The 27,746-nt window shown below is 47.5% G+C and overlaps 2 protein-coding genes across 8 annotated transcripts in view; both read right to left on the bottom strand.

Moving 5' to 3' along the window:
* Positions 1-341: 341 nt before the first annotated feature.
* On the bottom strand, positions 342-14,268 carry PPOX (protoporphyrinogen oxidase). 4 transcript variants are annotated; one of them, XM_053368587.1, is made up of 13 exons: positions 14,046-14,143; positions 12,176-12,269; positions 10,518-10,652; positions 8,992-9,107; positions 8,742-8,874; positions 7,386-7,530; positions 7,077-7,267; positions 5,414-5,474; positions 5,191-5,309; positions 4,300-4,413; positions 3,427-3,576; positions 2,122-2,164; positions 342-748 (listed from the first exon to the last, which is right to left on the bottom strand). In XM_053368587.1, the coding sequence occupies exons 2-13, from the start codon at positions 12,260-12,262 to the stop codon at positions 612-614; spliced, it is 1,431 nt and encodes a 476-aa protein (XP_053224562.1). In that variant the 5' UTR covers positions 12,263-12,269; positions 14,046-14,143; the 3' UTR covers positions 342-611. The 4 variants fall into 4 exon arrangements, with proteins under 4 accessions (XP_053224562.1, XP_053224561.1, XP_053224560.1 ...); XM_053368586.1 differs by lacking the exons at positions 2,122-2,164; positions 14,046-14,143 and adding an exon at positions 14,172-14,268; XM_053368585.1 differs by lacking the exon at positions 2,122-2,164.
* A 2,566-nt stretch (positions 14,269-16,834) lies between these two features.
* The window catches only part of USP21 (ubiquitin specific peptidase 21), a 28,295-nt gene continuing 17,383 nt past the window's right edge, over positions 16,835-27,746 (bottom strand). For 3 of the 4 annotated variants that reach the window (XM_053368582.1, XM_053368579.1, XM_053368580.1), the window contains 7 exons: positions 25,592-25,656; positions 25,060-25,163; positions 24,032-24,118; positions 23,710-23,788; positions 20,298-20,405; positions 20,076-20,190; positions 16,835-17,516 (listed from right to left, as the gene is read on the bottom strand). In XM_053368582.1, coding sequence (XP_053224557.1) covers positions 17,426-17,516; positions 20,076-20,190; positions 20,298-20,405; positions 23,710-23,788; positions 24,032-24,118; positions 25,060-25,163; positions 25,592-25,656 — 649 coding nt within the window. In that variant the 3' untranslated portion in view covers positions 16,835-17,425. The remainder of the gene's footprint in view (positions 17,517-20,075; positions 20,191-20,297; positions 20,406-23,709; positions 23,789-24,031; positions 24,119-25,059; positions 25,164-25,591; positions 25,657-27,746) is intronic. The other variant, XM_053368581.1, reaches the window with a different exon arrangement.

Below are 27,746 nucleotides of genomic sequence, written 5' to 3' on the forward strand. Positions count from 1 at the left end.
TCCTCAAGCTTTGCACTTTTATGTACCCAAATAATGGGAGCGAGAAATCAGCCCAGCCTCCCCAGCAGTAGGGCTGATAGATATATTATTTTTATTAGTAGACATCTATGAAATAGTCAATTATATGAAGAACTGACGGGTGATGGGAAGGAAGCAGACAGGGCACACACAAACCCCACCATCCCAACAGCAGGGCCAAGGCAGCCTGCAGAGCATCTCAGACACCTTCCCCATAATCTTCAGACAAAGCAGGGAACACTTCCAAGCACCAGGGGAAACCTCAAATTGCAAGGGAGGGAGGAAAGCCAGGGACTAGACACCCGCTTTTCCAATTGCAGCAACGCATTCTCCAGACGGTGCTCAGCACAGAGTGTGTGGTTCTTGCAGACCAGAAAGATATAAGCTCAGAGGAGCAAATCCATTCCAAGCTGAACCAACACAACCACCCCCTTCTGCGTTTCAACGCGAGAGGCCTGGATCCTGTGCCAAGAGATTCATCAACTCCACTTCCAGGCAGTTAGCAGGATAAGAACCAAGGCTGCCAGCGGAGAGAAGCACTTTGGGGCAGGAGTCCCACAAGCCGAGGAAAGATGAAGTCCCCTCTGCCTTTCTCAGGAGACATGGCCAAGAAGCTTGGCTGTGGCAGTGTGGGCACTGGAGATGCAGTCGTTGACTGAGACGCCCTCGTAGGAAGCCCCAACCAGGCTGAGAGGCAGCTTGTGCTGCTCCAGGTAAGCCGCTGCGCTCTCTAAAGGACAGAGCAAAGGGTTAGCAAGGAACATATGTCACTGCCTTCTTATACAGAGTCAGGCCATTGGTCCATCTAGCTCAGTACTGCCTGCACTGACTGGCAGCGGTTGTCCAGGGTTCCAGGGGGGAGCCTCTGCCAGCTCATTTCTTGCAGCCAGGTGCATGCCATCCCTTCCACTGAGTTACCACCCTCCTGTTACGAAAAAGGAGCAATGCAGCTGGGTGCTCCAGATGGCTGGAAAGCCAAACAGGAAGCTGATGTTATGGGACTGTACCGTGGGAACCAGGGATAGTCTATTCTGTGCACTGAGCGCCGGATGTTAGCTCAGAGTGTCACATGACCCTGTACTGGAAGTACATGGGTGGAGTTTTTCTCTCTCTGCAGTTGGGATGAGAGAGTACAGACATGATTTCTCTGTACTGCTGGAAAGACAGGAATAAAGACATGTAAATATATTTCTGTCTGTCTCTTTCCCCTCCCTGGCAATGGGAGGAGGGGGAGGAGTGGTGTGTTCTTCTTCACGTTGGGAAGAATCGCCGATTGGAGACCTCCCCTGGTCTTGCCGGGAGTCGCTGGCAGGGAGGTCAACAAGAATTCAAGCCGGGCACCTGGAGGGTGGCCAATTCCTCTGAACTTTGTTGGCTTGAATCAACACCTCCTGCATTCTGGTCCCCATCATTCAACTGTTCTGGGAGAAGTCGAGAGAGCCACACAAACAGACCAGAAAGCGAACAGTGTCGCAGCTCCCTCACAGCTTGCCAGAAATATCCTTCTTATGGAAAAAGGCTCTAGCCTTTCAATTTGCAGCACCTGTGGCAAAAATATGTGTGTTGTCAGAAGGGTGCATCCTGGGCCAGACACCACACGCACTGTGCTCTTTTGGTTTGGTCAACTGTAGCTGGAGTACAACATGGCAAGAAGAAAGAGCTGTGCTGCGACCCACCTGGGGGTCCCAACCCCCTGGCTGAAGACCTGTGCTTCTATATACATAGAAATGTAAGGTGTTGCTGCGCTGGGCTTTTTGTGTGTCTTCTCTCTCTCTCTCTCTCGGGAAAAACACTATAAATAAGTCAAAAATTAAATCGTTATAATGAAAGAAAGAAAAAAACGCTACGCAAAAACCACTTAGAAATTTTTCTTCTCTCTGGCACCATCTGGTGTTGCATTTTTATAATGAATTCAAAACATTATTTTTTGATTAATGTAGCTGAGGCCTAACTCTCTCTCTCTCTCTCTCTCTCTCTCTCTCTCTCTCTCTCTCTCTCTCTCACACACACACACACACACACACACACACTCATATTGGAAGGCTGCATAACATGAAAATAGCTGAATTAAATTGCCTTGATAGTTAAAAAAGAAAGGCCTACCTATGTGTTTCCAGTGGCCAAGTGTATACTGAGGAATGCAGGCCTGCAGAGACAGGAAGGGGAAAGGGGTTTGCAGGTGGTCTTGAGCAACTCAAAATGTTTTCAAACAAATTGGAGTTATATATATAAGAAGAGATCCTGTACCCCTTTCTCTTCACCCCTTCAATACCCCTCCCCGACTCTTTTTCTCTCTGCCACCCAATGCAGCACCCTCTCCTCTGCTTCTTCCACACACAAGACACAGAAATTGAGGCTTGGACAGCAAAGAGCTGGGTTCAAATCCCCACAGCCTCGTCATGCCACCAATTCTCCATCTGTACCATGGGAACAGCCAGCACAGTGGCTGTGTCATCACAAAAGCAACATAGACGGTGAATCACAGCACCATAGGTCTTAACCTCCGCCCAATTCTGCATTTTTAAAGCTCTCCATTTGTGTCATGCTGTACAGCATCTTGGCAATCTTTACATTCACCACCAGAAAAGTGAATGTTACCTTATTGTTGGTTTTCATTATTTAAAAAAAGTTTTTAATAGTTGCTTTTATCTTTTTTTTTAAAACACACACACACACACACACTGATAATTTCATTTTCATTCTGCTTGTCAACCACTTTGAGGGTTTCTTCTTTGCAAGCGGGGCCTGTAAGACAGAGCTATTCCGCCTGACCTTTAATTTGAATTCAGCCTGATCTTTCATTTCCCTTCTCTTCCCTTCCTCTTTTATGAAGATCACCCGCTCTGTGACCCCACAGCTAATTCTCCCCTGGCCTCCTCGCTGACCCAAGTAGGACCAATTCAGCCAGCTAGCCCTGGGGATTATCTAACTGATTTTTGAATTCTATTGTTATTCATGTTTTTATACTGTATTTTATGCTGCTTTTATAATCAAGTGTTTTAAAATTGTTATTAGCCGCCCTGAGCCCGGTTTTTGAACCAGGAATGGCGGGGTATAAATAAAATTTATTTTTATTATTATTTATTATACGTTTTGTGAAATAAAGGAAATCAATATAATCATAATAAATCAGTTCACTTTTCTCAGCTGGTTAGAGAATGGTGCTGAAAATGTCAAGGTTGCAGGTTTGATGCCTGCATGGGACAGCTGCGTATTCCTGCATTGCAGGGGGTTGGACTAGATGATCCTCAAGGTCCCCTTCCAGCTCTGTGATTCTGTGATTCTTGAACTTAATGGGAGCTGTGCATCCAGCTGGAACACAGAAGGAGGTTTGTGGAATTAAGACTGACGCTCTTCCCCACCCCCATCTCTCTCTCTCTCTCTCTCTCTCTGCTCCATGGTCTGTACCTTCTGCACCTTGACGATGCTGTGGGAGGGCTCGGCTGAGACCCCCAGGTGCTCCTTAACAGCTGCCTTGGCACGGCTCAGCAGCACAGCGTGGGGGACGGTGTCCGGATCTCCGAGCCCCGATGTAAACCATGCACCGCCCAGCATCACCTGGGCAAAAGGAGTGGAATGTTAAAAAGCTGGTTTCCCAGCCTGAAAGCTGCATGGCCTTCTGGGACCCGTGGCTCATTGGCACAGCACCCATTTTGAACTAGAACTCCCAGCCGATCTGAGGCTGATGGAAGCCGGAGTGTCCAAAAGGGCTGGGCTGCCTGAGCTGAGGGAAGCTGGGCGGTGGTTTAGTGGCCAGGGTGGGTCAATTTCTGCAGGACAGTTCCCACTTCCAGCATCCTAGCGCTCCCCCCGGGGCAACACGGAGCCTAAGGAGGAGGAAGCTGCCAAGCAGTGCCACCCCCTGGACTGTTTGTAAGACAGCCAGGAAACAGGGGCTGGCTCAGAGCCAGCTGAGGTTAGTGGGGCAGTGCCCCATCTGCCCTAAAGGAGTAGCCTCTAAGGCAGGGGTCAGCAAACTTTTTCAGCAAGGGGCCAGTCCATTGTCCCTCAGACCTTGTGGGGGACCTATGTCCCAGAAATAACCCAGAGATGCAGTTTAAATAAAAGGACACATTCTACTCATGTAAAAACACACTGATTCCCCGACCGTCCGCAGGCCACATCTAGAAGGCGATTGGGCTGGATCCGGCCCCGGGGCCTTAGTTTGCCTACCCATGCTCTAAGGGCACCAGGCTGATGAAGCCTGCATTAAGTCATATTTAGAACATGATCCTACAAGGGGGGTGGGAGGTTAGCCCCTCGCCTCCCACCGGCTCTTACTGTCAGGCGCATGCAAGGACCGCTGGATCCATCCTGCCCGGGGAAGGCGACAGAATCGTACACGATGCCCAGCAACGAGCTGTCCTCGAAGGAGGGTACCAAGTGCCCAAATCCCTGGAAGAAAGAGATTGGCAATCACACAAAGCGTGAGTTTCTTTATTTCTACTTCAACTCTGCCCTAAAGGTTCTGGAAAGAACTGTTCAAAAACAAAACAAAAAATGCAAATGAAACCCATTCAAACAAACACACACAGTATTTAAACCTATTCCTAATGGTTGGGGCCACTCTGAAGAAGGCCCTGCCTGGGGTTCCCAGCCAATCTCACAGATCAAGGGGCAGGTTGGAACATGGCTGGGCACACCTCCTTGAGAAAATAGGGGGAGGGCTGATCATGGCCTTTTGCAAGGACATGCAAGGACCACTGACTGTAGCTGAAGTTAACATTACAAAAATGTACACTCCAGATCTCTCAAAATTTAAGACTTAAGCCCCAGTCCTTGTCACATCACTCCATTTCTCTGTGGACATATAGAAATCTTTCCCGTGACAGCACCCAGCAACTTTACCTGTTGAATTTCTAGCTGGGAAGGTGTCCCCACCCACTCCTCCAACCGCTACATCTTCCTATGGGCATGTGGAGATTTTTGCCACATTCCCCTTTTATTTGGTTTCAAAGCTGTTGCACTCTGTGACAGGTAGAAATTCACCTGGTAAAGCTTCCCAGTTCCCAAAGCAATAGATCTCACTATGGACATTTACGGATTTTCTCCTGTGTGACACAACAAGGGGGAAAACCCTGAGAGAAACGAGAGACATTATTCCTGCCTGCATTGCAATGGGAACCGACAAGCTTCGCGTTTTGAGCAGGGGGCATCGTAAAAGCCTCTTACCGTGACGGGGAGATGCACATCTCTGTACTGTAGGTTCACCACCCCCACAGAAACAGCCCGGATGGCCAGTAGCTCTCGAGCAAGCGGTTCGGCCCAGCCGGGGAGCGACTCAGCAAGCGCTGGAGAGAGACAAGAGGCAGGTTGAGTCTATTCAAGGTTGCCTAGGATGAAATGTGGTCCTTAGGCTCCACAGTCCCTGTTCCTGGACAGAGGATTCTCCTACCTTGGGCAGGCAAAGCGCTGATGATGTGATCTGCCTCCACAACGCCGTCCTCAAGCACTATCTAAGGGAGAAATGCAGAGCCAGCATCAATCAACGCTGCGCCAGCTGCAGAAGGGTCTCTAACACAAGTGCAGTGATTTACCAGATAGTGCTACACTCAATATGCCAGCAAGTTTGGAAAACTCAGCAGTGGCCAGAGGACTGGAGAAGATCAGTCTACATCCCAATCCCAAAGAAGGGCAGTGCCAAAGAATGCTCCAACTACCGCACAATTGCACTCATTTCACACGCTAGCAAGGTTATGCTTAAAATTCTACAAGGAAGGCTCAAGCAGTATGTGGACCGAGAACTCCCAGAAGTGCAAGCTGGATTTAGAAGAGGCAGAGGAACCAGAGACCAAATTGCAAACATGCGCTGGATTATGGAGAAAGCTAGAGAGTTCCAGAAAGACATCTACTTCTGCTTCATTGACTATGCAAAAGCCTTTGACTGTGTCGACCACAGCAAACTATGGCAAGTTCTTAAAGAAATGGGAGTGAAGAGTCGGACACGACTAAACGACTAAACAACAACAGCCTCTGGCTGAAGTCCAGCCCTCCTACCACAACCACCAATGACCACTCAGAAAACTCTGGGTGATGTTCCCAAAATTAGCCTTGGCACCAAGCCCAGCACTGGTTACTGCAGTATCCAACACATTGGACTAGGACCTGAGAGACCGGGGTTCAAATTCCCACTCGGTCACGAAGATCACTGGGTGAACTTTGGCCAACCATTGTCTCTCAGCCTGACCTACCTCACAGGGTTATTGTGAGGTTAAAATGGAGAAGGGGAGGGCCATGCATGCCCCCCCCCCGTGAGCTCCTTGGTGGAAGTGGCGAGATAAAATGCAATAATAAAAAAGTAGGTCAACTCTTGAGTATGCTTCAGTGGGACACAACTCAATTTATAGTCAGGGGCAGCCGGCTAAGGCCTACACATGGTTACAGGTGCTTCCGCAAGGAAATGGCGGCTTGTTTCTTCATATCACTTCAATTTATTATCGTTCATCATCCCACTTCAGTCCCACCTTTTTTCCCAGACTCTCAAAGTGGAGCATGTGGATCTCGCCCTCCTCACACAACAACCCTATGAGGCAGGTTATTTTATTTATTCATTCATTCATTCCCCAGCCACTCTGGGCGGCTTCCAACAAAGTATTAAAATACAATAGTCTATTAAACATTAAAAGCTTCCCTATACAGGGCTGCCTTCAGATGTCTTCTAAAAGTCAGATAGTTGTTTATTTCCTTGACATCTGATGGGCGGGTGCCACTACCGAGAAGGCCCTCTGCCTGCTTCCCTGTAACTTGGCTTCTTGCAGCGAGAGAACCGCCAGAAGGCCCTCAGCACTGGACCTCAGTGTCTGGGCAGGTTAAGCTGAGAGATAGTGACTGGGCCCAGGGTCGCCCACAGTGACCCTCATGGCTGAGAAAGGGATTTGAACCCACATCTCCCAGGTCTTTGAGCCCAACACTTTAACCACGTGACTTGAACAGGCCTCTGTGGAAATATCGCAAGAGGTGCGAGTGGGGCAAAATTCCTCCAGAGCAGCTGAAGGGAGATTCCTAGAGAGGAAGCTGCCTTATGCTCCTTTCTCACTCCCCAATGGCCCTTTTCTTACCTTCCAGGAGCCGGTTGCCGCCCTCTCCAGCCGCTTCACAGGGGCGCCGCAGTGAATCTCCACCCCACGCTGCTTCACAAAGCCCTCCAAGGCTTCAGGGAGAGTCTGCATGCCGCCACGCAGCGACCACTGGCTCCATCGCTCGTCCCGGGCTCTGCGGATCAGAGGAGAATCCACAGGGGGGCCTTTCCCTAAAAGATAAGGAAGTTTGATATCAGAAATTACTCTATGTGTCCTTTCCTTCTGAATTTACAAAACATGCAATCCAAAAGCCTCCTGCTTTTTCTCCGGCTCCCCTTGGCACCTCACCTCCGCCCAGGGCCATGCCCAAGATGACAGAACGGTGTCTCCGCTCGGCCTGGAACAGCGCTGGGAAGCAGGAGCGCACGCTGAGGGTCCGGCAGTCTCCGGCAAACACCCCCCGGCAGAGGCTGTCGATGACAATGTCGGCCAGCTGGGGAGATCAAGGACGCAGCACTCAAGGCAAGAAAGCGGCAAGCCGCCCTGATGTTGGGTGAGGCGCTTTTTAAAATCAAGAGTGGGGAATCTCAGACCCTGGGGCCAAATGTGGCCCCTTAAGCCTTCCTATCTGGCCCTTTGGAATCTCCCACAGGCCACATCCCTCTCGCTGGTCCTTGGGTGTTTTTGCCTGGCTGGAATGTGTCTTTGAATTTGGATCAGGCCTATTACTTGCCTGGATGGAGGATAATAATTAATAATAATCATAATAATAATAATAATAATAATAATAATAATGGGGACGTAGGTGGTGCTGTGGGTTAAACCACAGAGCCTAGGACTTGCCAATCAGAAGGTCGGCAGTTCGAATCCCCGTGACAGGGTGAGCTCCCGTTGCTCGATCCCTGCTCCTGCCAACCTAGCAGTTTGAAAGCATGTCAAAGTGCAAGTAGATCAATAGGTACCACTCCGGCGGGAAGGTAAACAGCGTTTCCATGCACTGCTCTGGTTCATCAGAAGCAGCTTAGTCATGCTGGCCACATGACCCGGAAACTGTATACTGGCTCCCTCAGCCAGTAAAGCGAGATGAGCGCCGCAACCCCAGAGTCGGCCACGACTGGACCTAATGGTCAGGGGTCCCTTTACCTTTACCTTAATAATAATAATACCCCACCCTTTTGGGCAGCTTCCAACACATATAAAAACATAATGGAACAGCAAACATTAAAAACTTCCCGTTACAGGACAGAGGGGGCGAATGAGTGTTATGTACAAACTAGTTCTCTGCGCAACGGTAAAATTCACATTCACTGCTCTGCTCACTTTTGCCTCTGACTCAACCCTGGCATGTGGCTTCTGGAACGTTCTCCTGAAGCGAATGTGGCCCTTCACCTGAAGGGCCCTTGTTTTAAGCAGACAGTAGCCCTGTTCTTTTATGGACAGGATATCTTTGAGAACAGCTTACCCTGACTCTGTTGGGAGGCTTTGTGTGAGAGAAACAGGCAGGGCAGGGAGAGCAGTGGGACCCACCCTTCTTTCAGGCCCTGTGTGGAGCTGATAAGACACACGGACCCCGCCCCGCCCTTGGTCTGCTTCTCCTTTCCCCCCTGCCCTGTGCCAGCCAAAACAAAACGCCCCTCTGTAAGAAAACCTTCCTGGCTCACTCCCTCAAATGAGCGTTGCCACATTTCCCCTCTGGGCACGTACCTCCTGGCCAAAGCGACGCCTCACAAAGGCGTGGATGGTCTCGTCCGTTTTGGAGCTGCGGGGGGACAGGAGCTCTTTCAGGCCACTCCAGACCAGAGGGCGGGTGAAAGGAGGAACAGTCCTCACGACACCACTGGAAATTGGCACCCAGAAAACACAGCGGAGAAAGTATCACCTTCCGGGCTCAGATAGGAAGGACGGGTTGATCTCAGGGCTCCCGAGAGCCACCCCCAGGGTTTCTGGAAAGTACCTGATACTCGAGGGGAGTTTATGGAGGGCTCCGCGGACATAGAGGAAGCGGTTCTTGGCTGCTGGGTGGTCACCGGGGACAGGAAGGACATCTGCGTCAAGTCCAAGTTCAGAGACCTAGAAAGGAATCGCAACCCTCTTAACCCCAGTGCAGATGCTCGACTTCAAAATAGTGTACAGTGGAACCATTCCAGAGGCCCATTCGCAACATGAAAAGCCTGCAACCTGAAGTGCTGTATCTGTGCAGGTGTGTGGCGCAATTTTGCGCTTGTGCGCATACGCGAAGCGTGATTTGGCGCTTGTGCGCATGCGCAAGCAGCGAAACCCGGAAGTAACCCTTTCTGGTACTTCCGGGTCACCGCGGGATGCAACTGGAAAAAACATCATGAAGCAAACGTAACATGAGGTATGACTGTATTATAGTGGTACCTCGGGTTACAGACGCTTCAGGTTAGACTCCACTAACGTAGAAATAGTACCTTGGGTTAAGAACTTTACCTCAGGATGAGAACAGAAATCGTGTGGTGGCAGCGCAGCGGCAGCAGCAGGCTCCATTGGCTAAAGTGGTACCTCAGGTTAAGAATGGTTTCAGGTTAAGAATGGACCTCCAGAATGAATTGAGTTCTTAACCCGAGGTACCGCTATATAGCAAACATGATTGCTTATGGGGGCTGTTTCGCTCCCCGAGCAATGCGGATCTGAAATAATTTATAGTTTGTGGGACTTAGAAAGTCAACACCGAACTTCTAAAGATAAAACGACCCGTGACCATTGATGCATGGATAACAGCAGCCAACGCCGCCCAGATAAGGAGCTGCTTTTGGGGAAGTGTCATCGCTGAATAGCAGAGCATCCACTCCCAGGTTCAAACTCCGGTGGCCTCGCATTTCCCCCCATGCTTGCTGGGGGCTGATGGGAACTGTAGTTCAGCAACATCTGGAAAGCCAAAGGGTTATGGCAAGCAGGTCCTTCTTGTGCCAATTCTCAAAATGGAAGAGAATTCAAGAGAAGGAGTAAGAGGAGATTAAAGAAGAATGAAGTGGCTGCACGGGGAAGTAATGGACATATGTTTGCAACAGGAGTGGGAAACCTGATTTTTTTTTAAAAAAAGCAATTCTATTAAATTAAAGTAATTCGGACTGATTTGTGATAATTTGGAAAACCAGTAATAAGAGAAAATAGGCAAGCAGGTGATTTCAGAAGAAGTCCTCTAGGTTTAAGTATGATCTGTCTCTGGGTCAAGTGGCCATGTTTCCAGGGACAGGCTAGCACAGCTGGGAGTATCTTGCCAGGGATATATCATAGAATTGTGGAGTTGAAGGGAACCTCAAGGGTCATCTACTCCAACCCCTGCAATGCAGGAATCTTTTGCCCAATGAGGAGCTCAAACCCACAGCCCTGAGATTAAGAGTCTCATGCTCTACCACCTGAGCTATCAAGGGCCTCAACTTATCAATTTATTTGATTTCATACAACTGATATCTACTGCTTGATTTGTAAAGGGCTTCCGATTTGCAAAACACATACCATAAGGAGGGTGTTTCTTCCCACTGCCCCAGCAGGGCGGATCCCCCTGGGCCCATGCTCAAAAACTGCCCCGTCTTCTGTACGTGTGGAATGGATCCATCCTCCGAGACGGCTGCTGCTTTCTAAAAGGATTACCTGGACAGAGAAAGGGTGGGGTGTGTAAAAAAAATACAAGCTAATTGCTAAATGGCACCTTAAATCCAGGTTACGGTCACCACAATTATTTTTACAATGTATTTTTATTTTTATTATTATCATTATTGTTCTTGTTTCTACCCTGGAAAGCAATTCTCTCACCAATTTTGCTGCTGCGCAGGTGGTACGGCAGCAGAAAACTTTTCTGCGTGCCAGCCAGAAGATGGAGATACCAAGTTGGCAACGGGACATCTCCATTTGGTCGCAAGTGGACTGTTCGCAGTCGCAAAATGCACTTGGGGAATTTTGAACACTAGTGTGTGCATGAGAATGTGACCGAATAGCATCAAATGGGACCCATATTTATCAGGATGCTGGGCTGACTATTATCAGAACCATCTTCCTTATTTCCTATGGGCCAGATCCAATGAATGGGTTCTGTTATAGAAAACCATACAAGAGCTTCCACTACAACAACAACAACAATTTTGTTATTTGTACCCTGCCCATCTGACTGGGTTGCCCCAGTCACCATGGGCAGCTTCCAGTGTAATAAAACGTTAACTATTAAAAAAATACCTGATGCAGGGCAACCTTCAGATGTCTTCTAAAAGTCACAAATTTCTTTATTTCCTTCACATCTGAAGGGAGGGCGTTCCACAGGGCGGGTGCCACAACCAAGAAGGCCCTCTGCCTGCTTCCCTTCACTTCTCACAGTGAGGGAACCGGTGGAAGTCCCTCAGAGCTGGACCTCAGTGTCCAGGCTGAACAATGGGGGTGGAGACGCTCCTTCAGATATACAGCGCTGAGGCTGTTTAGGGCTTTAAAGGTCCACGCCAACACTTCAAATTGTGCTTGGAAACGTACAATGCGGCCTTTCCCCACTCTGTTCCCCTTGAATCCCCCAAATTAGGTGTTGAGAGAAACTCCAGAACAGCACCCGGGGGAGGAGAGTTTGTTAAGGGTACATTCTTACCTCGGGTTACAGACGCTTCAGGTTGCGTTTTTTCAGGTTACGGACCCGCCGAAACCCGGAAGTACCAGAATGGGTTACTTCCAGGTTTTGGGGGTTGCGCATGCGCTGAAGCGCTAAATCGCGCTTTGCGCATGCGCAGAAGCACCGAATCGCAACCCGTGTGTGTGCAGATGCGCCGCTGCAGGTTGTGAACCCTGTGGGTTGCAAACCTGCATCCCACACGGATCACACTCGCAACCCGAGCGTTCACTGTACTGAGAACTATGAGCACATGCCCAATTCCCTTCACAGAGCTGCAGTTCTGAGTTGAATGCTCAGCCCTTCTTCCCAGGGAACTGTAGCTCCGTGAGGGGAACAAGAGTCTCCTAACAACTCTCAGCACTCTTAACAAATGGCAGCTCCCAGAATCCTTTGGGGGGAAGCCATGCCTGTCTAAAGCTGTGGCCTTGGTCACACACAAAATGGCCAACTTAAGCAGCAAATGCAGTGCTGTTTCCCTCCGGGCCTCCAGAGAGCAACAGTACCTCACAGACAGTCCCACACTCACCTTGGGTGCCTGGGGGCTTCTGGCGAGGTAGTAACAGGTTGCCAGGCCGCTCACCCCCCCACCAAGAACAGCCACCGTCCTCTGCATTGGGATTCTAGAGAGAGTCGGGCAAAGGATCCGATTACGTACAGGGGGTCACCCACAACACCATGCCCCCAAATTATTATTTTTACATTTATTATTCCACAACATTCATATACTGCTTGGCTGCAGTGAAAACCTCAAAGCAGTTTACATCTCTTCCTCCAAGGAGCTCATAGTGGCATCCATACTGACAGCCGTCTTCATTCCTTACAACAACCCTGTGAGGTTGGCCGGGCCGAGAGATAAGAAGTGGGCTGGCTGAAGGTATCCATGCCATCTCCAAGACCATACCTTGAAAGCACTTGGCTTCCTACAAGAAGTGTAGTTTACCCGTCACAGAGCTATAATTCCCAGCATCCTTAACAAACTACAGTTCCCAGGATTCTTTAAAGGCAAGGCATGGATGTGACCCCAGTCAAACTGGAGAGAGGAATGTGTACACTTTGAGCGCCTCTGAGAACAGGTGGGAGGCGTGTGTGTGTAATAAATAAATTAGATTTATTTAATATAAATATAATAATAAAAATTAATATAAATATATGGGTTAACGTGATATTTAGAATACTCATGTGTTTTTAGTTAATTGCTGGTTTTTATTTTTATGGGGTTTTTTAAACTAATAAACTTTTTGTAAATGCTTTGAGGTTTTCTACAACCAAGTAGTATATAAATTTTACAAAATCAAGAAATTAACCTCACCATGTGCACTTTAATCATAGAGAGGAAATGTTCCACTCTGAAATTGTCGTCCTCTCAAAATACCTCCCCAGCCCATATATTTACAGAACTCACAACTGAAAGTTTTCTACCCCCAGATGAGTCTCTGCAGCCACTCCTGGTTTCCTGGTTGCCATTAACACACATGAGAATACATTTTTCAGCCCACACAACGCAGTCTGGAAGCCTTCATAAATGCAGCTTGTTAACCAATTGTTGCACAACCTGAGGTGCTCAGCAAAGTAGCCAACACTTAATGGGGTTGTGACTACACAATATATTTAAAGTACATTTACCCACCCAAAGAATCCTGGGAAATTTAGAATGCCTTCTCACAGAACTACAATTCTCAACACCATTATCAAACTACAGTTCCTATGATTTCTTTGGCGGGGGGTGTGTGTGTGTGCTTTAAATGGATGGTTTGCATGCAGTCTATATTAAGTGAGTTCAATTCCCCTGTCTGGTCACCCCACCAAACACCCCCTTCAGGGAAGATTGCTCTCTTCCCTCCCCCCATTCACTTTACTACGTTATTTCCACCTAGCCAGCCACACCCACTCCGTGCCCCCTGTAAAGACCAGGGGTTATTTGTGAACACAATGAAAGCCTTCGGTGGCATAGTGGTGAAAGTGCTGGACTATGATCTGGGAGGCTAGGGTTCAAATCCCCCCTCTGCCACAAAATTCTCTGTCGGTGACTTCAGTCACCAGCTCTCTCTGCCTTACCTCGCAGGGTTGTTGCGAGGATAACATGGACACCACACTTCAGCTCCTTGGAGGATATAAATGCAGTAATTGATGAGTAAAACTCTTTCCAATTGCCCCAGAACCTCACCAGCAAATATGCCTTCCAACCCGTCATTTGATGACATTTCTCTTCCTGTCTGTAACGTGCACCCCGCCCGCCCCCGATATCCTACCCTTCGAACAATTTCCCCAATTTGCCCTCCTGTTACCCCCCAACCGGCTCTACAACGCACCCCCTAACCCTAGTTCAAGGCCTCCTTTAGTTGCCACCGATATAATTTCTCTCTACCATAATAAACACACACTCCAGACCGACCCACCTCGATTTACAGCGACTGACTCCTCCTACACCAATATGCCCTCTACGCCACTCTCTGGCTGCGTTCACACGAACACAAAACACACGTGTAGCACACCCCCCCCCGGCAGTCCTCGGGCCCCCTTACTCTGATGGCTGCACGTTGCATCCACTTCCCTCTTTCTTTCTCTCCTTCTCATCCCCCGCAGCTGAGCTCAGGGCTCCTCCCCTCCGCCCAGGATTGGCTAATAGGGACAATGACGTAAGGGTTCGGAAGGCTGCAAAGGGAGGGGAGGCGGGGCGAGTGGAACGTTGAGCATTCTGCAGCTATTCCTACTTACGCGCACCGCCTGGTGGGCGGGGTCTGGGGCGCTTTTATAAGTGATTGATAGACATCAGAATTTAAAATACTGTACTGAGAGCTACCAGTTCACAAAGGTCTGTATAGTTAAAGCTATGGTTCTCCCAGTAGCGATGTATGGAAGTGAGAGCTGGACCATAAAGAAGGCTGATCGCCAAACAATTGATGCTTTTGAATTATGGTGCTGGAGGAGAGTCTTGAGCAGGGCTAGGCAACCCAAGGCCCCTGAGCCGGATGCAGCCCAATCACCTTCTCAATCTGGCCCACGGATGGTCCAGGAATTAGCATGTTTTTACATGAGTAGAATGTGTCCTTTAATTTAAAATGCATCTCTGGGTTATTTGTGGGGCATAGGAACTTGTTCATCCCCCCCCCCAAATATAGTCTGGCCCCCCACATGGTCTGAGGGATGGTGGACCGGCCCACAGCTGAAAAAGGTTGCTGACCCCTGCTCTCCCATGGACTGCAAGATGATCAAACCTATCCATTCTGAAGGAAATCAGCCATGAGTGCTCACTGGAAGGACAGATCCTGTAGCTGAGGCTCTAATACTTTGGCCACCTCATGAGAAGACTCCCTGGAAAAGACCCTGATGTTGGGAAAGATGGAGGGCACAAGGAGAAGGGGACGACAGAGGGCGAGATGGCTGGACAGTGTTCTCAAAGCTACCAGCATGAGTTTGACCAAACTGTGGGAGGCAGTGGAAGACAGGAGGGCCTGGCGTGCTCTGGTCCATGGGCTCACGAAGAGTCGGACACAACTAAACAACAACAACAACGTGATTCACGTGTATCTGAAGTGTATCTGAAGAAGTGTGCATGCACACGAAAGCTCATACCAAGAACTAACTTAGTTGGTCTTTAAGGTGCTACTGGAAGGAAAAAAAAATTTGTTTTGACTATGGCAGACCAACACGGCTACCTTTCTGTAACTGGAACAACGTGATTAATAGACATCGGAATTTAAAATGCTCAGAGCTACCAGTCTCTGTGCGACTCAAGAGGAGGTAACAAGGTCAAGGATTCATGAGGTGGCATTAAGCAAAACACACTCAGCCTCAGTGTTCCCCATCTGCAATATGGGCACAACAACAGCCTACTTTACAAAGTTGTTGTAAGGACAGCAGCTAGATAATGCATGGGAAGTGGCTTTGAGTATGGCACGTTGAAGTTTAAATCTCCCAGGGTTGTAGCTAACTAATTGTACTAAGAGTAAACCCACTGAAATGAATTCATCTTTGGGTTTCCCTGGGCAAAGCAACTAACAAAGTTACTTATTATTAATAATAATCCACTGTCCATCAACTAGCATTGGCTATCATAATTTGTGTGCAGGTTTTCCACACCATGAAAAAGACATAATTCACTGTTACAAAATATAACAAAATTTAAACAATAAAAAAACAAATTAACAAAAACAGCTCATTAAGAAATATACAATAAAATTAAGCAATCCCTTTGTAATTCATAAGGTATAATAATAAAATACAAACACAGTCCCAGTAACAGTGAAAATAATGCACTTCAAAATTAAATCTTGACCCCAGCAGAAGCCCCTAAACACCACTGCCATTCTGATAATCTCTAGGATACAATTCTTTCTCTTTCTGTCTCTGTCTCTCACACACATACATTTCCTTTGTCTCCTGTGTTAAAGACAGTTATATTTTAGTTCACAGAAGTCTCAAATAAAGACAAATGACACTCTCAGGGCTAGGGGGAGAAAAACTTTTTATAAACACACCAGAGAATTTTAGAAAGAAAAAGTAACCCAGAGAGAGATGCACACCCCTTCTCTGGGGCTTCCTGCATCCCAAATGAGTAGAGATACTAATTGGACTCTGGTGGGGTCACCCCAGCAACCAACTAACGCCTTCCAACAGAGTTTTGCCCAGGAATCAGTTGGGCTTCATTCTGCTAGCACAAAAAGTACCAGTGTTTTTTTTGTCTTGCAACAAGAAAACATGTGCCTGCTTCTAGATTACACAGAACTCTGTGCCAAGATGTAAGCGTTATGTTACAAACACACACACAAAATGAACACACTCACACCTATAAACCATTTCACAATTGGAAATAAAAATGATAATTAAGTACCTTAATTCTTTCTCATCCAAAGGGACCAGTGCCTGAGTTTCCCCAGTCTAAAGGTCACCCAGTGAGCATAATGGCCGAGTGGGGATTTGAACCCTGATCTCTCCTGGATCCTTGTCCGACACTCTAAACCAGGCTTCCTCAACCTCGGCCCTCCAAATATTTTTGGCCTACAATTCCCATGATCCCTAGCTAGGACCAGTGGTCAGGGCTGATGAGAATTGTCATGTCAAAACATCTGGAGGGCCGAGGTTGAGGAAGCCTGCTCTAAACCAATACCCCAAAATGTCTCTTCTTCCCCCCGCTGAGCATCAACCCCACGACCCCTTCCCCCAAACAGAAGTGAGACAAACACCATTTTTGTTATTATTTTTTTAGTAAATTTATTCACAAAAAAAGTTTCAACCTCTTCATTTTTCTCTTGTCATCTATGTACAAACCCATCATTATATATACAAAGTCACATAGTCGTTTAAAATCAGTAGTGGCTGCCACAGTCAGACTGAGGGGTAAGCGCATGTTATTTCCCCTGAGGGCTTGGGGGGGGGCAAGCGGACGGACAATGGAGGCTCTGTGCATTCTTCCTCCCACACACACATATCCCTTCACAAGCTCCCACACATACACACTCGCTCTCTCTGCCAGGCCTTGCCCTGCAACCACTTCGCTCCCATCCTGCCTTAAGACCTGGTGATTTTTATTTTATTTTAAAAAAAGAACAAATGAGGAAAAAAATAAAATAAAAAGGAAACCTGGGTACGTATATGGAGAAGTGGATGACCCGGGTCACTCGTAGAAACAAACCCCACACAGTGTCGTTTGTTTTTTTATTGTTGTTTTTTTTGTCGTCGTCGCTTTTTTAAAATGATTTTTTTTAAAAAGACCCGAGCACCAGTCTCTATGAGGTAAGAGGGGCGGCAGGGCCGAAAGTGCTGGGTTCCAATACTATTACTGCTTCTTCCAGTGCATGTCGTCCAGCTCGTAGAAAAGGACGTAGCCCTCGCTGGACGGGACCTGGTTCTCGCTGATGGGAGACACACTGCAAAAGGGGGGGGGGAGGGGAGAGAGAAAGGATGGCACATTAGCAGAGAAACCTTACTTGCCTGCTCATCTTACTCGCCTGGAATACTCCTCCAGATGTTGCAGAACTACAACTCCCATCAGAGGCGGATTTAGGCAGAGTGACCAGTTCTGCCGCACTGAGCGCTGAGCAGCGCACCACAACTCTAATGTACTGAACTGATCAGATTGGAAGGCAAGAGGTGGATCCACAAAGGGCGCTGGTGAAATTTGAAAGTCTGCCCCTGCTCCATCATCCTTGCCCATCTGCTGGGACTCACAGGGAGCTGCAGTTCAGGTTCCCCACATCTGTCTTACAGTAAAGGAACATGAAACTGGGCATCTTAAGATGAACTTCAGACTTGGTCACACGGGAGACGGCAGCCCTTATGGTGTGCTGGTTCTAGGAAGTTAATACCAGCACTCTGAATTTAGTCTAGAAACCAGTAAATAACCAAAGCTGATGGTATTGAGATCACATCTCCTCCCAGTGATCTGATCTCCTCCCAGTGTCAAATAAGCAATTGCATTTTGAACCAACTGGAAATTTGGCGTTGCCTGTACTGCCGCCCCTCCCTGCCCAGTACTTTTGTAAACTTCCATGTGTATAAGGTAAAGGGACCCCTGACCATTAGGTCCAGTTTGGGCGACTCTGGAGTTGCGGCACTCATCTCGCTTTATTGGCCAAGGGAGCCGGCATACAGCTTCAGGGTCATGTGGCCAGCATGACTAAGCCACTTCTGGCGAACCAGAGCAGTGCACAGAAATGCCATTTACCTTCCTGCCGGAGCAGTACCTATTTATCTACTTGCACTATGACTTGCTTTCGAACTGCTAGGTTGGCAGGAGCAGGGACCGAGCAACGGGAGCTCACCCCATCGCAGGGATTCGAACCGCTGACCTTCAATCGGCAAGCCCTAGGCTCAGTGGTTTAGACCACAGCGCCACCCGCGTCCCTTCCATATGTGTAGAGGATACTAAATAAAATTAATAACCACTGCCAAGTGTACAGAAGAAAGCCAAAGTCACAGGGTCACATAATTTATCAATCTAATTGCCAGGTTCTTATTTTTCTGTAGCCATTTTGATTTTGTGGTGATACTTGAGCTATGCTAGATGAAATCTTAGAAATCACTGTGACGGCCAAAGAAGACTCCGAGAGGTTGGAGGGCAGTGCACCAATGTCCAGTATCCCATAATGAGCAGGAGAGGATTGTATCGTGCAAAAGAGCAGGGGGGGAAACGTGCCAGTGAGGAAAACCAGAGATTTTGGTTGCTCACTCCTGCTCAGTCAGCTAATTAAAATAATGAACTTTAGTCAGTCATGCCTGTTGAATTCAATGGGTCTACTCTATGTTGGATACAACCCTCTTGCTGTTGTTAGCATTGGTTGCAAAACTGAGCTGTTCACATGCAGAATTTGGGTTCTAGGGCAGCCGGGTTTGAATGGTTTTGAAGCTGGCTGCAAGGCTGCATCAAGGGTGTTCAGGCAGCAGCCTGGCCTGCTTTAAACCCTTGCCAAGCAGGGCACACATTAGGAACAGGTGTCTTAAGCTACTTAAGTTAGTACAGCTACCTAATTATATTAGCATCCTGGTCCAGAGCAGAGCACAGGATTTATGGTGCAAGGAAGCAGGCCACAGGCAGGAAGGGTTCAGGAAGTGACTTCTGACCCATAAAAGAGCTGGCCTGGGTGAGCGCCACAATCCCACAGCGGGTGTGGAATCACAGAATTGTAGAGTTGGAAAATGCTGACAGAGGGTGCATTCCTGCCCTTCCTGCCCTTCACGGTTTGATTTAAGAACAAAAAAAGGACTTTTCTACTCCGTATGCCTACAAAACAGCTGAAAGTGAGAGTGAGAGTGAGAGAGAGAGAGAGAGAGAGAGAGAGTGTAACATCAACAAGTGCGGCTAAATGAGAGTGGGAGAGGAGCTGCTTTGCATGCAGAAGGTCCCAGGTTCAATCCCTGGCATCTCTAGGTAGGGCTGGGAGAGACAGACCCCTGCCTGAAACCCTGGAGGGCTGCTGCCAGTCAGAGCAGGCAGCACTGAGCTAGGTGAACCAACAGTCTGATTCAATACCAGGCAGCTTCCTATATATCCTAGGTTCCTTTTTTGGGAGAATGGGCCACAGCGCAGTGCATGTTTTACATGCACAAGGTTCCAGGCTCAATCCTTTGCATCCACCCCCGGGCAGGTCCTGGAGAGAGAGCACCTGCCTGACTCCAGAGTAGACAGACGCGGCAATATTGAGCGATCTGGACCAACGGTCTCACTCCCTATCTCCCTATGAGATGCATGGAAGAGGCCTTCAGTGTTGGGGAATTCTCCTCCCCAGAATTACTCAACAAGGAAATTACGCATTTCGAACCCGGGTTGCAGAATTTGGATCGCCTGACCAGCGTCGTTTGGCTACAAAACCCTGGAGAGTGTTTACACCCTCGCTTTTGATCTAGGAAAGCTTCCTTAGAACTAGACTAGAATCAGCGCAGTGGAGATTTGGAAAGGAAAGGAAAGCCATCATCTTCTCTTTGCTCACCGGGAGTCGTTGTAAACCCGCCAGCCGGACTGGTCCTTGCAGAAGGCTGTGTAGTGGCCGTAGTGGACGCTGCCAGAATGATTGCACAGGGCATAGAGGTTGTACACAGGGGTGCCTGGAACAGGGAGAGAGAACAGGAGGAGCTCAGACTACCCCTTCTCCAGCAAGCAGGCCCTGAGACGGCACAGGAGGGATTGGCCCAGACTTGGCATGCCAACTCACCCGCCTTTTCGCTGGCAAACTCTTTCAGGTTGAGCTGCTGGAGGGGGAAATCCACAAACACGGAGCATTTCTTAATGGAGTAACGGGTGGTGGAGAACCGGTTCAGGTCTGGGATAGGGTGAGTTAAAGAATTTTGTTTATTCAAAACTGATATCCTGCTTTTCACCGTCTGTTTCTCAAAGTGGTTGACGATGATGAAAAAAAACACATGAACCAATATAACTGGCTGCAACTTGAAGTACTCAAGTTTGCTTTTTCCTCCTCCCTTTCTTTTTTCCTCGTGTGTCATGTCATTTAAGAATGTGAGCCACACGGCAGGGATAGTATTTGTTTTTTGTAAACCTGCTCTGAAAACCATTTTGGCTAAAGGTGGCATCAATGCTGAAAATAAATGATTAATAAAAAATTAGGTAAACTCATCCTTTCAGTTCTACACCTGATGGCAGGTGTGCATCTAAGTGAATCTCACGGGTTTAGCCTGCTTTTTAAGCACGATCCTTATATGTCTGTGCTGTGCCTGTGATGGAAAAGCAATTAAAAGTGCTGGGAGACTTGGGTTCAAGTCCCCACTTGGTCATTAAACTCGCTGGGTGACCTTAGGGGCCAGTCACTGCCTCTCAGCTTAACCTAAATTGCAGGGTTGTTGTGAGGATAAAACAGGTCAGGAGAAAAGAAGAAGAAGAAGAAGAAGAAGAAGAAGAAGAAGAAGGGGAGGAGGAGGAGGAGTTTGGATTTGATATCCCGCTTTATCACTACCCGAAGGAGTCTCAAAGCCGCTAACATTCTCCTTTCCCTTCCTCCCCCACAACAAACACTCTGTGAGGCGAGTGAGGCTGAGAGACTTCAGAGAAGTGTGACTGGCCCAAGGTCACCCAGCAGCTGCATGTGGAGGAGCAGGGAATCGAACCCAGTTCACCAGATTACGAGACTACCACTCTTAACCATTACACCACACTGGCATACAACCATGCACACCACCCTGAGCTCCTTGGAGCAAAGGTGGGATATAAAGGCAATGAAATATATGCCTATGTTGGTTAAAGGAATGGATAAAATTAGAAAATAAGGAATTATTAGATCTTGAAGGTTTTGATAACAGATTTGGATGGCACGCATATTTATGGTGTGATAAGAAGAAAATCCACAAAGGTTTTGGGAACCACATCTTCAGGAATTCGTTAATAGAAATATGGGACAGGTACAAAAATTTATTGGAACCAAGAGTTCCACACTGGCTATCTCCGCTAGAAGTTATGAGTGTAAAGAAAATTAATATGAGAGGTAATTGGATTATGTATGGTGAAATGGTAATCAAAGAAGAGGGGAAATGGAAGATAAAACCATATGAACAAGTTAAAGAATATGTATATGATTGGTTGCATTATTTTCAGGTTAATGAAATGTTTAAAAAAGACATAAAAGAAAGTGGCTATGGAGAAAAAGAGTCAAAATTTCAAACAGATGTAATAAATAATGAGTGTAAAATTTTATCAAAAATGTATAAAATATTGCTAGAATGGAATACGAAAGATGAAGAGGTTAAATCGGTAATGATACATTGGGCCAAAGATTTTGGGTATAATATCCAATTTGATGATTGGGAAAAACTGTGGAAGGAAAATTTAAAATTTAGTGCATGTATGGCATTGAAGGAAAATGTTATGAAAATGTTTTATAGATGGTACATCACACCGGTTAAATTAGCAAAAATGTATAAGACATGTAATAAGTGTTGGAAATGTAAAGAAAAAGAAGGATCGTTTTATCATATGTGGTGGGAATGTAAGAAAGTGAAAAGCTTCTGGGAAGCGATTTACAATGAATTGAAAAAGATGTTAAAATATACCTTTATAAAGAAACCAGAAGCTTTCCTTTTAGGGATTACAGGAAATGAAATAAGAAGAAAGGACTGTAAACTTTTTCAATACGCAGTTACAGCAGCTAGAATTTTACTGGCCCAGAAATGGAAACAAGAGGAAATACCGACTATAGAAGAATGGAGAATGAAACTGACAGACTATGTGGAACTGGACAAACTAACTGGGAAAATCAGATATGCGCGAGACCAAAAGTTCATCGAAGACTGGGGAAAGTTTGTAGAATATCTGAAAAATGTTTGTGATGTACAAACAACGCTAGTGGGATTTCAAGAGGCACTGTAAAAGTTGAGATGTATTGTCAAAAGAAATAGAAGGGGGAGGGAAAATAAATGGCAATACAAACGAAGGGAATGCGTACTGAAGAGATAAATACGGATGATTATTAGAGAAGCTGAAGGAAGCTCAAAAAGAGATAATGTGTTAAAATTTGGATAGAAATGTACAATTGTATTGGAAAATTAATAAAAAATTATTTTTTTAAAAAAAGAAATATAAATTTGTCGCTTCATGCGTCAAGCTGTTCTAGGGGACTAGGTGGGCTTCAGCAGCTTCCTGGCATTCCACCTTGTATTGCAAAACCTTGCACAAGCTATTTTATTATATATAGTTTTCTCCAGGACTCAGCCTGGAGAAGGACTGTAATGCCTGTGCCGAGTGCAGCGAGGGCACTTTGACCATTGGTCCCACTGCTGTAGAATACGCCTCTTGCCTTCCCCCCTAAACTCAGCAGGACTGGAAAGGAGCAAGATACCCAGTATCACACACATCAGTGCAGCATAACCTGATGCTTCACCATAAAAGAAAACCCAAGCCAGAATAGCCTTGGCAGCGTCATATTTAGAGGCCAGCAGAAGCCAATCCCCAATTCCTTAGGAAACCCAGGAAAGCATCCGATTTTGATTTGCAGTAGTACCTCTACTTATGAACGCGATCCGTTTCGGGATGCCATTTGCACCCTGAAAAGTAGAGTGCCGCTACTGTGTGTGCACGAAGCATGATAGTGCGCTTCTGCGCATGCACGAAGCGTGCAGATCGCTTCTGCGTGTGTGGCGAACCCGGAAGTAAACACTTCTGGGTTTGCCACGTTTGCAACCTGAAAAGCCGCAACGTGAAGCAAACGTAACACGAGGTATGACTGTATGTATAGCATTTCACAAGTACTTTGTGTAATTCTGCAGAACCAGCCTGAAAAGTAGGCCAGTTTGACCATCTTAACATTTTTAACAGACTGTTCTAAGCAGCCACTTTCTCCCTGCAGTGTGGCGCAGTCATACTACAGGACAACAATTGTACAACTGTAGAAATTGCTATTGTTGCTTGTAGTTTACTGAGTTGGCAATTCTTTTGGGATTTCAACTTGATATTTTTCTGTACGCCGCTTTGGTAACCTTTGGTTGCAAAGTGGCTTCTACATCCACAGATAAAATACAAACAGAATACTTTGGGCAATCTCCCGCCAGCTGCAACCCTGACTGGCTCCCAATTCTTGGGGGAAGTTGGGGCGGGAGGGGGGGAGAATGTAGAAAGGATACGTAGCACAAGGATGCGAGGAAAGCGCTGGATGGTCAACTTCTTGGTGCTTCGGGTCCTCTGCCGGCATTTGTCACACACCTGCTCAGAGAGAGAGAGAGAGAGAGAGAAAAGAAGAAGAAGAAGAAGAAGAAGAAGAGAAGATGCTTATACTTCATTTTATTTCTGTAAAAGTTTTTATAAACCACTGGAGATTTTTTTGTTAAAAAACCTCTCAAACTGTGAGACAATTACCATTTAAACAAAAAGACACCACAAATTCAGTAAAACAGGCGCTACTGCTAATGCCATCACCCACGTGGCAGAAAAGCACGATGAACTTACTGGTGCGTTTTCAGAATCCAGCTCCTCCTCCTTGGTGAAGAGGCTGAAGCAGTCTAGCAGAGATACCTTCCCACCGGTGAAGCCTTTCTGTGAAATCAGGGCAAGGGTTTGGTTGGAAAGATCATCTTTACCACCACCCTATCCGTTAGGCTGAATGTTCGAGGAGGCTTACAAACATCAGTGCTCACATGTAAAAACAAAAGCAGGGATGAAGATCTCCACTTCTGGCAGTCTCTCTGCCCCACTGCCAGGCCAGCAAGCGCCAAAATTTACCCAGAAGCTGGGTGCAGGGACCTCTCCTCCCCCAGCTCAGTCTATCTCCCCTGCTCAAGGGGATGTCAAGTCCCTTTGCTCAGATGGCCAAACCCCTCCCTTTTCCTTCTTGCTGCTTCTGAGCCACTGCAAAATTATAGGAAAGGCCCACAGTCCAGTAGTTTGCAAGGGAAACGGGGGGGGGGCGGCTTTGAAAGCCCTACAGTTCACTTCGAAGTCCTGACAACTGGGGCTTCAAAAGGAAGCATCGCCTGATGTCAGTGTAGCACCAGTGGTCCATTTCCGACATTGCTCATCAGTAGATAAACACAAAATGATGACCAGGAATCTTAATTTTAAAATCACCACCTTTTCTTTTTCTTTAAAAAACCTCTCTCTTGAAGTGGTTCACAGCAGCAATTGGGAAGCTGTGGCCCTCCAGAGCGCAAATGACTCCAACTCCCATCATCCCAGTCATCAGGGATGATGGAAACTGGAGTTCAGCAACATATGGAAAGTCCCACCTTCCCTACTCCTGGCTTACAGGATAGGGGGGAAACCCCAATACTTTAACTAGTTAACCAGTTAAAAGAGAAAACACTCCAGAGGATTCCCAGATTAACTCTCCAGTTAAAAAGGATCCCTTAAGGTACCAGTCATATTAGTGGACAGTTCTGAGCTGGCCAGGCTAGCTATCTGACTTGCTGTAGGGAAGCTTCATCAGTCACTTAACAGCATCTGCCCTGAAGCCTGCCGTGACGACACCAGGAGCCTACCTTTGGGATAGGCAGGGAGAGGTCACAGAAAACTTCAAACGTGGTCGACCGGTAGCCACACGCTTGACACTTGAGGCAGCTTTTCAACTGGCCGACAAAGAGATCTAGCAGAGAGAGAGAGAGAGAGATGCTTCTGTTACTGTGTGGGCCAGCTTACAAACAGCGTTTGACTTGCACATTCTGCTACAGCTCATGCGTTCTGACTCCAAGAGAGCATTTCAAGTTGATAATAGATGGAATCAAAAGGACCCTGTAGGAGTTGCACACTGGCATTTGCATTTGGGTCTACTCTCGAGTGGCCCTCATGTTCCTATGTGACCAGGTGGGCGATTCTTAGACTGGCTTAGTCACAGGCAAATCATTTCGGCCTTATGGCTCAGCTCAGACCATTCCCATGCTATAGGGCAGGGATGGGGGAAACCTGTGGCCCGGCAGGGATTGCCGGACTCCATCTCCCATCAGTCCCTGGCTAACTGTCAGGGATGATGGGAGCTGGCAGCCCAAGGTTGTGCAAGAAACATGACCTGCTCACCTACTATCTTGCTGTCTTCTCGCTCCAGGTAGCGCTTCCACATCTGGTTGGCTTGTTCGTCATCACTGGGGGGGGGGGGAGAGGAAAGAAACCCAAGAGGAGAGTGTGAGCAACATCAGGAAGTGGGAGAGGGTTGGATGGAGGTGGGGCATTGGTTACTGGGGCAGAGCACAGAAGCAGAGCCCACCTGCAAAACGATTATTATTTTAATTCAGCAACATCAGTATCAATGCATCACTGCAGAAGAATGAAAGCCAAAACAGGCCCCTGATGAGCTTACAATCCCAGGCACTGATGGTGAACTGGAAGCCCATCAACCCCTGAAATTTGGAAGCTCAGTGGCAGCAAGCTGATAGCTGGTATGGGGGTAAGAGGCTAAGCCGGGAACCTTTAAGTTCCTGGTTCGAATCCTGCCTCAGGAGCAACCTCACTAGATGGTCTTTGGCAAGCCAGTCTCAGACTCCATCTGAAACGTGGGTGTGACGATACCAGCCCAGGTTAAGGGGGCATTGTAAAAATTACCTGAGAATGTCTGCGATGTCACTTGAAAACTGGAGCGCTACAGAACGGTTAGATATTATTATTAAGTAAGCAACAACCAGTCACCGCAGGGAAGATTTCATCAAACACCTCCTCCACACACAAATGCTTTCCAAGCATGGCAATTCTCACATCCAAGCTCTGCACTGAGCAATGGAGATGCAGGTATGAATCAGGCTTCAAGCCCACAGCAAAGACGAGAAACCCAGCCTCCAGCATTTATGTGCTCAGACACACTCTGAGCGCTGCTAGTAGTTCAGCTGCACTGAGAGGTCAGGCCCAACTGTTCACCACATTAACCCAGGTAGGTCAGAAACACCCTGCACCGGGACAGGCCACTGGACCAGGAAAGATGAGCCCATTGTAAGAACATAAGAAAAGGCCTGCAGGACCAGAAGGCCCATCAAGGCCTGCTCTCACTGTAGCTGACCAGATCCCTTGGGAAGTGGCAGCACTCTCCGCAGTTGCGCTTCCCAGCAACTGCCTCTGATGGTGGAGGGAGAACACAGAATCTGTGGCCAGCAACCATCGAGAGCCTTCTCCTCTATGAACCTGCCTAATTTTCTTTTAAAGCCATCCAAGTTGCTGGCCACCACTCATCTTGTGGGAGTGAGTTCCACTGTTTAACTCTCTGTACTGCGTGAAGGACTTTCTTTTGCCTGTCCTGAATCTTCCAACATTCAGCTTCCTTGGGAAGCCCCTTCTAGTATTATCTCCTCTCTCTTCTGAGGTGGTGTTTAGGGGAGGCGGCCAAAAAGCAGTAGCAGAGCCTGCGCTTTGCATGTAGCGGTTCCAGATCCAATTCCAAGGATCTCCAGTCGCGGGAAAGTCTCCTGGAATCATCCTGGGCAAGCTTTTCCACCTGCCTTGCCCCCTAACTGGGACTCTTATAAAGAGGAGCCGCTGCTTAAAGATTTGATCTTGCTCTCAGTTTTGCGGGGGGGGGGGGAATGCTCTTTGCCTCTTTGGCAGGAAAACGAACGCAGTCAAACACTCTTCAAATGTTAATTATTTTGAGTTTTCATCATTTGTGTTGGCGTTTGTGTATCTATTCTCTTGTGAGCTGACTTGGGGGTCTCTTTTGGCTGAAAAGCGGCATATATTGTGTCAATAGTAGAAACTGGCACCATTCAAACAATCTCTTTACATACAGTGGTACCTCTGGATGTGAATGGGATCCGTTCTGGAGCCCCGTTCGCATACTGAAGCGAATGCAACCACCGCTTCCGCACATGCGTCTGCGCATGCGTGAGCGGCGAAACCCGGAAGTAACACGCTCCGTTACTTCCGGGTCGCTGTGGAGCGCAACCCGAAAAGGCTTAACCTGAAGTGACTTCAACCCGAGATATGACTGTAAACAGTAACAAAACATAAGAGCTCTTAGATAGCAGAGTTGCCAAAAACCCGAGGCTGTGGAGAGCCTCTATCAGCAGACAATGCAATCAAGTTGCATCACATGTGTTGCGTATATATGTGAAAACCATGCACAGCCAAAATTACTTTTCATTTGGCTGCTGGTGGAGAAGTCCCAGGGGGAGGCCTCCCCTATGTTTCTGCTGCCTCCCCTCACTCCCCCATGTGAAAGTGAGCAGCAGAAGGGAGGAGGGGGGAGGTG

This window comes from Podarcis raffonei, chromosome 16, assembly GCF_027172205.1.
Source record: "Podarcis raffonei isolate rPodRaf1 chromosome 16, rPodRaf1.pri, whole genome shotgun sequence".
Classification (NCBI taxonomy): Eukaryota; Metazoa; Chordata; class Lepidosauria; order Squamata; family Lacertidae; genus Podarcis; species Podarcis raffonei.